The following is a 13,958-nucleotide window of genomic DNA, read 5'->3' on the forward strand; positions in this document are numbered from 1 at the left end:
ATTGCATGCTCACAAATGGACTGCAAATCGCTCAGATAACACAGACTTACAGTGTTCTGGAAGAGCACAGTGAATTGTTACTTTTTTGAAGCTGAAAGAATTGGATTAACCAAGAACACCCTTAAGCTGAGCTCTGAGGTTAAATGATAATGTACTGAAAATGGCACCCCGAAAAACCAAGGAGGTTAAGGCTTCATTTTAGGGAAACACAGGCAGGGATTCGAAGTGCCCAAGGTGAGGAAATTTGCACTGCATTGTTACACTTGGAACAGAATTCGTGATAAACTGCTTTTAACTGTAGTTTGTGAAATATCTGGCACCACAAAGGAGTCTGAGGCCCTAGGTATTGGTGCATCCCCTGCTTAGAGGTAAAAATAAAAAGCAGCCCACGTGTGTAGAGTTGTTCCCCACCCCCGGAATCTTGAAGAGTTGATGGGAGCTTTATTCGACGCCCCTGGGCAGCCTCGTGTCCTCGGCAACGCAGTGTGAGAGCCCCTCATCCCAAACCCTGAAAGAAGATAATCTCCTTCAGGCTGCTCCTGGGGCGCTTAGCACACAAAGCCAATGAACTCCATTGCGGAAAGAAGGCTTCGCCGGCAGTGCGGCGGCTCTGGTGCGATCTGAGTACACAGGCGAGGCTCGGAGCCGGAGCGGAACTTGGCGATAAAGAACCCCGGGTAAATGAGTGGAGTGACTCTTGGCAGGGCCTCTCCCGCCGGTGACCCCATGGAGCCCCATCCCCAGCACAGGCTGCCGGCGCCTGTGAGGCGGCTGAAGCTGGAGAAGCCCCCACACCGGGGGTGACAGGACCAAGACACCCCCTCATCCCTCCTGTCTCTTTAAATGGGGGCGGGGCCTCTCCCGCTGCCCTCCTCGCGCGGCCGGCCCCGCCCCGCTTCGCCATTGGTTGTCGCTGGGGCAGAGCGGCCGCCCCGCCCGTGGCCATTGGCTGGCGGCTGGGCCGGGGTTCCCGGATGCGGCCGCGCGGTGCGGATATAAAGGGCCGGGGGAAGGCGGGAGTGGGCGCAGTTTGAATCGCGGCGGGTCGGGGTAGGTTGGTGCTGTCGCTTGGGCTCGGTGCGTGCGGGACGCTCTCTGCCTCAGCCTTCCCCTGCGCGACACTGCGCTCCGGTTCGCTATGGTGAGGAGCCGCGGGGGCCGCTCGGGGGGTGGACGACCGTGGCTTGGGCCGGGGCGGTGCAGTACCGTGCCGCTGCTGACGGTGGGGGGCAGCGCGCACGGGCTTAGTGGGGGGAGGGCGGAGGCGATGTTTGGGGGGGGTGGGGGGGGGGGGAATGGTCGCACGCGCAGTAGCGCCCCGGGGCCGGGGAGCGGCGGCGGCGCATGCGCACGGGGAGCGGCCTGTGCCGCGCGGTGCGGCGGGCGGCGCGCATGCGCCTCGCAGCCGCCTGTGCCGCTGTGCGCGGGGTGGGGGTGGCGGGGGTGGGGCGCATGCGCGGTGGGGGATGTCAGCTCCTGCTTTTCTCTTGGCGTTGCCAGGCTGGCGGGAAAGCTGGGAAGGACTCTGGGAAGACCAAGACCAAAGCAGTTTCCCGTTCTCAACGGGCTGGATTGCAGGTGAGCAGGGGCTGGGGCGTGGATGAGTGACAGTCAGGCTGGCCTTCCATCTGTTGGTCTGTACAGTGTGAAACCTTCACACTCTGCTGTCTGCCTGTTGTTTGGAATGATGTAAGGATAGCAAACCAGACCTTAGAATATCCGGCCGGTTTTAGACATTTGCATATCTGTGCAGCTGGGAAAATAATGGCCACAAATTGCTACTGCTTGTGCTGAAAATTGTGAAGTTGCTGATGTGAGTTTGGCATGTAGTGTCTTAGCTGGATTCTTAAGTTTCGAAATGCAGCTTGTGCTTCTGCCACTGGGATTCTGCTGCCCCGGATGTGGTTTTGTGCAGAGGCTTTCTGTTGTCACAGCCTGTTCATCTCTTATTTTCCAGTTCCCTGTTGGCCGCATCCATAGGCACTTGAAGTCTAGGACAACCAGCCATGGGCGTGTAGGAGCCACAGCCGCTGTCTATAGTGCTGCAATCCTGGAGTACCTGACAGCTGAGGTAAAATTCCTGCAAGGAGTGCAAGCAAGTTGGTCAACTCCCAAATGGCATAACGACCAGAGCTTACTGTATCTGACAGTTTGGACTGGGTTGTGAACTCTCCGTGTGTGCTTTGAGACAGTTTTAAGTGCATGCATCATCAGAGGACCATTAAATATAAATCCTTTGCATTTTGTGCAGATCCTGCACTGTGACTTGCAGGAAAAATGCAGTGTGTGAAAAAACTTCTAAAATGGGCTATTCCAGCATGTCATACCTGCTGTAAAACACTCTATTATTGGGAAAACTAAATTCAGAGCTCCAAAGGAGGAGCCTTTTCAAAAGACTCATTGTGCTCTCTTGGTGTCACCAACAGTGACAGTGTATTTGGAACAGAGAATTAAACAGCTAAGACTGTGCAGTTGGTCTCACTTGATTGTGTAACTGATGAAAAATGGTCTTTCTCAGGTCTTGGAGCTGGCAGGAAATGCATCCAAAGACTTGAAGGTGAAACGTATCACTCCCCGTCACTTGCAGCTTGCCATTAGAGGAGATGAGGAGCTGGATTCTCTGATCAAGGCAACAATTGCTGGTGGTGGTATGTCAATTGCTTGCTGTTTGTGGGTACTTGGGTGGCATGAACTGTCACAGATTTGAAGTTCCTTAGTACTGTCATTTCATTTGAAGCATGAAGTTTAAGGAATTCATTGAAAAGAAATAGCATGGTCTTAATTGTTGTTCTTTCTTAGGTGTAATACCACATATCCACAAGTCCCTCATTGGCAAGAAAGGACAACAGAAGACTGTCTAAAGGATACCAGGATTCCTTGTTATCTCAGGACTTGAAGTACTTAATTTGTCCAGTGTTGGTGATTCCAGTGGACTGTATCTGTGAAACACGATTTTGCCTTTTTTTAACTTTGAGAAGCTAAAGCTCCCTTGAGCTTTCTAACAAACCAAATTTCTGCATTGAAGTCTTAACCGTATTTAAGTGTTACCATGGCTTCAAAGAAGCTATTGTGTTTGTAGTGGGTTGTAATTGAGCTGACTGTTTTTAGATTGGTTTAAGTAAAGGAAATGTTTGGTTTTGTACAGACTTTTCATCTACTAGAGTGGAAATAATAAATGTTATGTCAAGAGTGATTTGTCTCTTTTCCACTAACTGGAAAATATGTGGTCTCCACTGTGCAGCTCTTGAAGTTGTTCCAAGAGCATGTAACTAACAACCCTTTCTTCTGGGTTTGGGGCATCTCGAATTGCAGCCTGCGAATACTGCCGTTAGTAAATAAATGCAGTAAAAAAGGGCACAGGGCTTTGTCCTGTAAAGCTACATTTCTTCCCAGCTGAACCTGCTGTGATGTGTGCTGAAGTTGTCACATAAAGGCTGATGCTATTTAAGGCCAGGTTATACTCAAATGTCAGCCTTCATAGAGGAAAAGGGTCTGTCATAGAGGAGGGAAAGATAAGGTGAAGGGATATTGAAATTCCATGCTTCACATAATTTCACGTTAGGGCCTGGCCCCTCTTACTGTTTCAGCTTGCAAACGCTCTGGCCAGACATCCATGAAAGCAGCGGCAGTACTGCAGCAGCCTTTAAACTGTCAGGCAGTAGAGTCCTCAGTAGCAGTGGATTACAGGGGTTTCTGGCCACACCTTCAGTTGTCCTCCACTCTGCCAGTTCATTTCGTACAGCAAAGCCTTGCCGGTTGCTGTGGTGAGGGAAACCTTTTGTTGAAGTGGAAGGGAAAGGTTACTGTGTGTGGCTGGAGGTGACAAGCTCCCTGCCTTCCAGAACTGCAGTCAGCAGTGAAGTACTGCAACTGGAGATGCTTCTGCTGTGAACAGGCTCTTGTGTGTCCCTAAGATCTTGCAGACAATAATCTCTGCTGCAGCCCTGTAGTTGGAAGGCGGTGACCTAGATCGGAGACGCTGGTTAGACCTGTGCTAACTGCACTCCTCTGGCGGCGCGGTGTTTCCCTGGATCAGCACCCGACTGCTTCCTTCGCGGCTAAGCAGTCCTTGCCGGGTTGTAATTGTCACTAATTACAGTGAGCCGTTACGAGGAGCTAATGAGTACCTTAAGGCATAGTCAGGGCACGGGAAGCGGTGGCACCGCGTGGGCTCCTCTTACTTCTGTGCGGGGCTGCAGTGCTGCGGCAGCGCGCACGGTACTTTTCCATCGCAGCCCGCTCCCTCCCGGGGCCGTGCGGGCGGCTGCGCTCCCGGCTGGGACGATCCCAGCACTCCCGGCCCTTCCATGCGCTCCAGGCCGGGCAGCAGCGGAGCCGCGGGCGGGCGGGGCGGCGCATGCGCGGCGGGGCCCGGAAGGGGCGGCCGGGCTGGCGCCGGTGCGAGCGCCGCGCTGGGGCTGCGGCAGCGCCGGGGCAGCGGCGGGATGAGCCCTGCGGAGTGAGCGGAGCCCCGCCTGACGCCCCGTGCCGCTCTCGGCCCCTCCGCCCCGCCCGCCTCCGCTCTGGCTTCGGGCCCCTTCTCTCTGCGCTGCGGCGGGCGGAGGCGGCGGAAGGAGAAGCCCATGGAGGGGAACCGGGACGAGGCCGAGAAGTGCATCGGGATCGCGCGGGAGGCGCTGGAGGCCGGGAACCGCGACCGCGCCCTCCGTTTCCTGGGCAAGGCGCAGAAGCTCTACCCGACCGAGACGGCCCGAGGTGAAGCCCGGCCCCCTCCCCGCTCCCGCTGCCCGCGGCCCGGCTCCGTCGGGACGAGCCTGGACCGACCGCGGGGCCCGCAGGAGGGCGGGCGCAGGGGGGGGCCTCCTCTGGGGGGGCCCTGCAGGCTGAGGCGAGCGGGACCCGGTCCCCAAAACCAGCCCGGGGGCTCTGGCGGGCTGCGCGGCTCGGCTGGGAAAGGAGGCCGGAGTCTGTGCCCAGGAGTAGGGCTCAGGGCAGCTGCCTTCCCCCCGCCAGTGCGTGACTGGCGTGAGGCGCTGAGGAGCAGTGGGTTTACGTCCCCCGGCGCCAGCGGGGGTCTCCCAGGACCGACCCAGCTCCTCGCCTGCATTTCCCCTCCTCCCTTCAGCCATCAGTATAAACGCAGCCATACAGACGAGGCTTAGCCCCGATTAACATCAGGACATGTCAGGCCCCAGGCCGAGACAGGCTGGGTTGGCTTCTCTTCTGTCACTGTGAATTACCCCTCTCTAACAGCTTGCAATGAGAGCTGCAGCTCCAGAGTGGACTGTGTCTTCATTCTCAAATATACTTGTGGTTTGGGTTTTCTTGGATTTGGTTCCCTTTTGGTTGTACAGTAGCCACGCAGGAATTGCACACAGGTTTACCTTTTCTAGAGAAAATGGAATATGTGGCTTCCTCTAAAACTTAATTAGCTCTTCTGACTATTCTGTACTAAAAACTTGAAAAATATTTCGCATCTTTTGAGCAAAAGGTGTTTAGAAATAATTTTTTTAAAGGAACAGTAGTAAGGTTTCAGTGTATGTAGAACTGTTACCTGTCTTGGTGTCTTTCTGTCACACAGTGCCAGAAGTCAGTTCAAAACACCTTTGGACGCAGCAGGGACTTGTTGCATTCCTCTGGTTCTCACTTACGTGGTCTATGCTGTAGAAGGAGTAGGAACAACTTCAGTGTGCTGTACCACTTAAAGGCCTCAGTATTTGCCATTTCTGGAATGTAAGTTTGAGGCAAAATCCTGACTGGAAGTTGCTGTGAGAAGATGCAGTGAATATTTTCGGGCCTCTTATCTCATGACTACTTTTTATATGCAAACAGTAAATGAAGGTCTCACCAGCGCTTTTTTTTAAATTAGTGTTTAATTGTTCAAGTGTTTGTTTTTTCTCCTGCAAGACAGCATGGATGTTGCCATATTCCCCTACGTTTCTGTGGCTTGAGAACATGACATGTGTGAAAATCTTCGAGCTTTTTAGAATCTGTGTTGGTCAGGAGGCAGGAAGGCAAAGGATTTCAATTCAGCTTCTTCCACCAAGGAGAGCAAATAGCTTCATCTGCTTCACACAGCTTATTATAATTTTATATCTCAAAGATAAGAGTTAGAGTAGCTTTCAGGAAAAAATCTTCATCTGATTTGTTTTGAGCATTTGGGTTTTTTTTTTTAAGTAGGACTGCCACTACATAACCACCATTATAAAGTATTCAGTGCAAGAAATAGATGGCTAATTAGGCTATTGTCTGTAGGACACTTGTTTCATTCACTGTGGAAATTAGCAAAGTCAATCACGAATGAGGCAGGCACAGACCTGGGGAAAAGAAGATGATCTTGTGGTAGTGGGCTGTAATCTGGGGAATTGTGTCTAAAGAGAAGCTTCACAGAATTTCTCTGTGGTGTTAAATAAGTCAGTTCACTCCGTTTCCATTAGTGACCAGCTAATTGTTTGTGCTTTGTTTTTCAGGTATTCAGCTTGAAACAAGGGCCTGATTTGTGGAACTGGTGGGCAGTTAAAACTCCATCTGAAGCTAAAGAGAATTGCAGATGCCTTAATATTCCTGAAAAAATTCAGGCCCTAGGCCTGATTTGAACTAGGTACTTAGAAATTAGGAGACTCTGTAGACTTGTAAGTCTCTGTGCTTTAGTTTTCTAGCTGTGGAGGTTGTTAAGTATTTTAAACTCATTTCCTCTGAAAACAACACCAACTCATTGAATTTATTTTGGTTTTAAAGTTTGAGGCACTTAAAAGGCACTCATAAAAGTGCAGTAAGGTGCAAGGACACAATGTCTTTTTTTCAGGACAGGTTCTAGAAGGTGTGCAACAAATACAACTGGCATTTTACATTGGGTAAGAACAAATTAAATTGCTCTCATTGACACCTTTTAGTGGGGAGTCCACTTGAAGAAAAAAATCCAACCCATAATTCATAATTAAAAATGTGTGATAGCACATACCAGAGAGAAAGAAGCAGTTAAGCTTTTGTGAGCCCATTTAGTTCTAACACAAATTCTTATTTTGCAGTCATAATGTGTTGGGTTTATATGGTGCTAGGACAATGTGGTACAGCTCCAGTTGTCACTCTGCTCACTTATTTTTCTCTTTGGAGTGTGGGTTAGAAGGTAGTTGAACTAATTTCTCACTGAAGCTGCAGATTCTTCATATGTTGTACCTTTAGCATCATTTTGAGAACAATTGCCCACCATTTCACAAATGAAGTTCTGTCAGTCATAAAAGCAATGAGAATGGTAATGCTGAATCTTTTACTGATGGGAGCTTCCTCCTCCTGATGTTATAGTGGATTACAAAAGGACAGAGAATAGGTTTTAACTATTGTCTCTAAAACAATACTATGTGTGATCTGCTTTTGGCAACATTTACATTTAAAGGGCATTCAGCACTAGTTCAGTCGTCAGTGAAGTTTGGTTTTGCTAAACAAAGCTTCTGCCTGAAATACGCTGACTGCAGCAGTGCTATTTTAAGGCTTTACTAGTGTGAAATGTAAGGTCAGTGCTTATTTAATGATAGTGAGCTAATGACTTCATAGTAGCAGTGTTCATGTTGACGTCATTCTTTGCTAGAAAATCGTTTTACGCTTCAGCTGTTCAAAAAATTGGTTGATTTTGATTTTTGCTAATGATTCATCTTGCAACTGAATGGAACCTAATCGCTTTTCTGGAAAAGATTTTTAAGAGTGGATTTAAAGATAACAAAGGACAAGATATCCTTTTCAAACTTAGGTGCCATTCTGTTTGAAGGCAGAAAACAATGTTAAAGAAAACTTTATTTTTCAGTGTTTCTTAAGATTTTCTTGCCCCGTTTCTGATGCTGCCTTTAAAAACAAATTTTTTGGGAGCATGTCAGCTTAGTTTTTAGGTTGTTGCATTAGGACAAATTCTGAATTAAACAGTTCTTCCATTAGCGAAAGTGTGTGGGGAGGTCATGTTCAATGCATAATGGAATTAAATGTAGTCCAAGGATCTTTCATTCAACAGCAGGTAATAGTACACACAAGAGAGGCTTCAGACACAATCAGAGATAAGATTTGTTGTCTTACCTGCTAACAAAATAAGTCTTTGGTTCCCTGTGTGCCCTATTTTGAAATACTAGATGCACAACAGAAGTTTTCTTTAGTACACTGTTAGTACTACAATTCTAACAGCTGGTTTTACCACCAGCAATTCATGGAGGAGTCAGATTTTTTTCTGACTATCTCAACTGTATCTTTTATTTGAAGAAAACAATGGCCCTATACCCTTGGTGTGGTTTTCTTTTTCAGTGTAGAACAATAGTATGTTTGTATATGCTGTGTCCTGCTATTTTAAGAAGTTCACGCTGATGTATTTGAATTTTATTTTTGTTAAGCATCCTGCATTGTATTCTCAGCAATGCAGCTCTGTTATGAGGTCTGAGAAGGTGATTAGTAATGTTCAAAGTATACTGCAGCCAAACCTGTTCATTAAGAGACTTAGAGCTACACTTGCTGTGAAGAGACATTGGATGTTAAAAATGCAAACTGTTGCCCATGCCTGTGTTTCTGCCATTTCTGCTCCCACAGGTTCTGCACAAATGTTGGTGCAGGGATGAGAAATTTCTAGAGCAATACCAATATAAAACTAGGAAGTGTAAAACTTTTGAGTAAGCATTATTTCAAGAGTGCCACATGTTCAGTAGGATTCTATGTGATACCATTATTAAATGCCATATTCACTGGATAGAAATGTAATTATTTTTTTGTTTTCTGTTAGCACTTGTTTGGAGCACATTTGGACTGAAATGCTTCATTCTGAGGGCACTGTCTGTTCAAAGCTCTGTTCTTGGTTAGTTCTTAATCTGCAGACCTGGTCACCTCGTTGGAGTTGTTATTACTTCATTTACCTCACAACTTTATATGCCACAATGGAGGATATTAGAATAAAGTATTGCAAATATTAAATATGTACTTCAGTTATAATCCATAATGCAACTGTAGCTCTCCTGTTTTCAAGCTCCAGATTTCATTTGTAGTGAAAGCATCCCGTCAGTTACAAGTAGAGATCTAAAGCTTAGTTTTTTCCTTATATCTGCAGTAAAGAGCCTGATCTGATCAATCCATGAGTCTTGCAGAGACGGGCAGAGCACAGGACCAGCTCTGAAGTCAGCTGACTTTCTTGTTCAGGCTGAGTGTAGCTATTCAGTAATAAGTGAATGTAAAAGTAAATAGTGGCGAGTTTTTAAGAAGTGATCACTCTCCTTTTCAACAAAGCACCACTTTTCTTTCCTGTGAGATACAAGCTCTGATGTGTAGGATCCCAGTTTTCTGCTGCTCTTGAGAAAGACCATGCTAGGCAGAGGAGAATTTTTTTTAATTTAGGAGAAAATTCTTAAGGATTCTTCCCACTAGATTTCTAGAAGAAAGTGCTATGGTTTCACTGTGCACGGGACATTTTTCCTTAGCAGTTTTTATTAGTGCATTTTTAATGCAGATAGTAACTAATTTTCTTTGTGAAACAAATTTGGCCTATGTAGTTTGCCATCTTGCTCTGAAGGAATCTGTTTTCAGGAAAGCAGGACTATTTAATAATCTTTGATTTATATTATGCTTTATGTGCAGTCCCTTATGTTAGAGTGGTATTGTTTCTGGTTCATTGGTAAGACAGATACCCCCAAAATACAGGCTTATATATAGAAAGAAAAACCAGACTTTGTGTATAATGTTTATTAAGACTGCTAAATTTGGGATCTGCTGGGACATGGAATGAAAGAGGATTTCAAGAACTAGCAAAAGCCAACTGGTTCTCAAGATTCAGGTCTTGAGTTGGATGTACTTACTGGTCCTGACTTTTTGTGGCATTTTAACAGTGGTTTGAATTTCAGCTGATACTGCCTGGAAGGAATAGAGCGTCAGTTTGTGGCACTAATGACTCAGGTTACAGATAGGTGTGTACTATAGGAACTGAAATGTCTTGGAGATTGGCTTGATCTCTGTGTGGAATAATTTGCAGTTTCTATAGAGTGTAAGGTTAGTTCCTCTTCTTCAATTTACAGTTGCTTATTCAGGTGTTCAGACGTTTTCACCCCAAGGCACAGGTTCAGTGCCTCTGAAAAACATCTAGAAATGAAAGCAGCTGGACAAGTTCTCTCCAGTGTTGCATTACCTTGGCAGAGATGGAGGGGAGGAGTCCAGTCACTAATTTTGAAACACTCTTCCATAGTCTTGCCATGAAAAGGAATTGCTAGAGTGGCTTCAGAAACATTTGCATAGTGACAATCAATAAGGAAGGAGGATGTAGTAGCTAGTCTTGTAATGTGGTGCTCTCATTTAAGATACTTGGGAGCCCTGACTTAATCACTAATACCTGTAATGATACTATGATAATACTGTTGTTTTTATAGTTTTGTTGGAAGCTATTATGAAGAATGGAAGTACTGCTGGGGGAGGCGCTTACTGCCGAAAACCAGCCAGTAGCAGTGATCAAAGTAAGCCCAATAGCACGAAGGAGAGCAATGCAACTGCTGCAGGTGAAAGTGGAAAAGGCTACAACAAAGACCAAATGGAAGGAGTATTAAGGTATGGCTTAAATATGTCACTGCTTTTCATTCTGTGTATTATGTATTTATGCTTTCAGCTCTAGCATCTGAAGGAGCCACAGAAATTCGAGATTAGCTCAGAGGGATTAATTTTACTGAACTTTGACTAGAAGGAAGAGGAGAGTTTTGCTGGTATTAAACACCGAATGAGACACTGTCACTTTCTGCAATAAAGATGCTACTCCTTTCTTTAAACTATCAAGGCTACTTTATGTAAAAATAATACTCAAAATAGTTATTAAGTAGATCTCATGGTAAATGGAAGAAGTGATGAAAATTCTGTAGTACAACTTGCAGGACAGTGCTTCTATTAAATATTTTTATACATAAAATACATGCTCACTCCTAAAGTTTGATTTCAGGCTAATCCTGCTGTACAGGCTGGTCTTAGACAAGCGTTAAAATTATTTTGGTTTGGAAGTAAAGATGTCTGAGAAGCACTGGAACACATAGTCCGAGTTGCAGTATAAACTCTGTTTAGTGCAGCTTGATAGTATTAAGATGAGGTGACATCATGAAAGGATTTTTGAAAAGAAACAAAGGTCTATAAAAATGTCATTTTGCAGCAAGTAACTCTTAAGTCATGTTATCACTGCACACTTGCTGGCTGTAGGAGCAAGAAAAAATTTGGTATGTGCGCTGGGTTTCTGCTAAAGAAATATGGGTATAGCCACTCCAAAATTCCATGCCTCAAACCCTTGTATTTTCAGATAAGCCTAGCCCCAGTGTTTTTGAGGAAGCTTGAAGGGAAATCAAGAGGTGCCTGTCTCCTAGTTTGTATATATTGGATGAACTGTTGTGCATAACAGAAATTTGTGGGGGATTTTTTTGTGTGTATCTGTGAAATGTATGTTACTGTTGATACTATCTTGGGATCTTCCTGAAGTTCTATAATCTGTTCAGCTGTGCTAACAGTGAGGAAACAAGTAGCTTTTCTTTGTTGCTAGAGAAGCTCTGCATTCAGGCAGGTAGACAGCAGCAGCTCTCACATGGTTATCCTCTTGATGTTATTTACTAGAACTTTTCATTTACCATCATCTCTGCTTAATTAATGTTATTGCCTTTTGTGATACATCTAAAGTAAAACATGGATAAGCCTGTACGTTTTTGGCCACCTTATATCAACTATTAAAATGAATGCAGAGTGCGTTTGCGTACACACATGTGTGAGACAAAATATCCAGAAAGAAGTTCTCTATAAAATGCAGTTTAGGTCAAAATAAGATATGTAACATACTCCCAGAAAGCTGCTGCAAAGAGGACTTTATTAGTCCCAGTAGTCACTCACTTGTGACGTGCCATTCTGAGCTGCAGTCTGCTTTGACATCAGGCTCCCTGCAAGAGCTCTCTGTTTGTTTGTTTCACCAGAAGGTATGTTGCTTACTTTGTCTTGACTGAAATGGTGTTGTAGAGCCAGCTTTTTTCTCTGGTAGGCTTTTGTGGTATTGGGTATTGCTTCCTTGAAGGGATTTGTTAGATGCAATATAAACTTAATCCAGTTGAGATCAAGACCAGAGTTAGGGATATTCAAGAAGTTGCATATTGAGGATAATCTTGATGCAACATTGCTTCAAGAATATTGAATATTGGAGTTTTAAAACCTACCAAGATCTTTGCAAAATAAGCAACTGTAATACCTTACAGAACAACCCATGTTTATTAGTGTTTTACATACCACTTAAAATCGTGTTAAAACAGTATCTTCACCTTAGCTTGGGTAAGCTGCTGTCCTTTAATACAGCAGTTCATGAACCTTTGGAGAGAGACTGAATTTTTGTTTAGATGTGCAGTGATCAACAGAGCAAGTTTCCTGTTCATCTTGGAAGTTTTGAAATGGTTGTCATGTTGTTAGTTAATGACATAAACAAACCACTTCAAAAATTTGTGGTTAAGAATTAAAAAACATGTATGCCTTGCCAAGGAGAACAGAATTAAACACAAACAATGGGCTAAAACTTAATGGAAGAATGTAACACATTCAGTGATGATAACTGAGAGAAAGTTCATGTTTAAACTGCTGTGAGAATGAGCTTTCTAGTTGGAAACATGACAGACAGCATATGATATTGCTTCAGTCAGGCCCCACATTTTTCCAATTAAATGAAACATGTCTCTGTGGAGGGTATTCTTTAGAGAAAAGGGCTTGTCACCACCGTATGCTTCTGCTGTACCACAGTGGAATGGTTTTCAGATGTTTGAATTGGTTAAAGAAAGAGTGTGTGAGAAGAGATGGTTTTAAACAGTGTTTCATGCCCAATTTTTGTCTTTTTTTCATGTAAGGGAAAAAGTTTGTAGACAGCAAGGTAGCAAAATCTTCAAAATTCAGTGAATTCTGACACTCGGCATGAATTTGATATTGGACAAACAAAATTGGTTTGCATGTGCATGATTCGAAAGGTGGTCGTTATCCTCAAGTATTCTTGCCTCTAGGAGTTCTTGGTTCAGTAACTAAAGGAAGACATAAGGAAAATGCTCCTGCTTTAAATACACTTCCACGCCGTTTCCAATGCTTTTGTTGTAAGCTTTAGTGAGCTGTCAGACAGGGGGACTGACTCTGAGTTCTCTGGCTTGGATCACTGATTAGAGTTCCTGGAGTTGTCCAGCTATTTTGAATTTGCTTGTGACAGCAGATTTAAGAAGCATAGTGAAGACGTGCTTGGAGCAATGTAACTAATTTAGCTGCATTAATTTTCATCAGGGTTGCTCTAGTAACGTGAGTAGGTATGAGTACAAACAAGCACCTCTGTGCTGGCTTCATTTCTTCCACATACACAGGGGACACTGATCACTAGCAAGTTACCATAACAGTTCTGTAGAGTATTACATGAGCTTGCAAGTTGCTCAACAGGGAGAAGCGTAAGGTGTAACATATTTCTTCTGATTGCATAAGTGCTGGGTAATGCTGCTCTTTGTGAGAGCCATGCTCACTCTTTCTGTGTGACAGTTTGAAGCTTGAGAGATACCACAGCACTTCGTTGCTTTTAAACGGAAATGCTTTGAAAATACCATCTGTAGTACATGCATCTTTTTCTTAGTGATTCTTACCTTGTCACTGAGAACTGGATCAAGTTGCCTTAACACCCTTGGGTGACCTGCATGTGGGAGATATTGACAGGAGACTCGCAGAAATGCACTAGGACCCACAGTAGACTTAATGTCTTTTTAGAGCAAGCGCCAGAAGTCTCTAGGCAACTGAAAGCTACCCAGGCAATGTCAGTTTAAGACAAATGTGTGAGGATCATGTGCACAGCAGAAAAAAAGGAAGAATTTGCTTTTGGATTTTGTGGTCTTTGCTTTAAAGCAATTCCTTCACTGTTTCATGTATGTTAGTAGCATTTTTTGCTGAAATAAAGAAATAAAACATTTTTGTAAAAATGTAAATTCTTCTTTCTTCTAGTTCACTTAAAGTAACTGAGGTAGTAC

At 44.7% G+C, this 13,958-nt stretch overlaps 2 protein-coding genes across 6 annotated transcripts in view; both read left to right on the forward strand.

Annotated features, from left to right (window-relative positions):
* Positions 1-971: 971 nt before the first annotated feature.
* LOC104697089 (histone H2A.Z) lies at positions 972-3,193 on the forward strand. 2 transcript variants are annotated; one of them, XM_039551604.1, is made up of 5 exons: positions 972-1,141; positions 1,501-1,578; positions 1,958-2,071; positions 2,519-2,648; positions 2,800-3,193. In XM_039551604.1, exons 1-5 carry the CDS (start codon positions 1,139-1,141, stop codon positions 2,859-2,861), a joined length of 387 nt encoding a protein of 128 aa, XP_039407538.1. In that variant the 5' UTR covers positions 972-1,138; the 3' UTR covers positions 2,862-3,193. The 2 variants fall into 2 exon arrangements, with proteins under 2 accessions (XP_039407538.1, XP_010409974.1); XM_010411672.1 differs by lacking the exon at positions 972-1,141 and having other exon boundaries at positions 1,453-1,578.
* A 1,212-nt stretch (positions 3,194-4,405) lies between these two features.
* Positions 4,406-13,958, forward strand: part of DNAJB14 (DnaJ heat shock protein family (Hsp40) member B14) — a 28,102-nt gene continuing 18,549 nt past the window's right edge. Inside the window, exons 1-3 of one of the 4 annotated variants that reach the window (XM_039550583.1) lie at positions 4,630-4,716; positions 6,432-6,562; positions 10,341-10,515. In XM_039550583.1, coding sequence (XP_039406517.1) covers positions 10,358-10,515 — 158 coding nt within the window. In that variant the 5' untranslated portion in view covers positions 4,630-4,716; positions 6,432-6,562; positions 10,341-10,357. Of the gene's footprint in view, positions 4,717-5,542; positions 5,695-6,431; positions 6,563-10,340; positions 10,516-13,958 lie in introns of those variants that run through there. The other 3 variants (XM_039550582.1, XR_005601708.1, XM_010411671.4) reach the window with 3 other exon arrangements.

This window comes from Corvus cornix, chromosome 4, assembly GCF_000738735.6.
Source record: "Corvus cornix cornix isolate S_Up_H32 chromosome 4, ASM73873v5, whole genome shotgun sequence".
Classification (NCBI taxonomy): domain Eukaryota; kingdom Metazoa; phylum Chordata; class Aves; order Passeriformes; family Corvidae; genus Corvus; species Corvus cornix.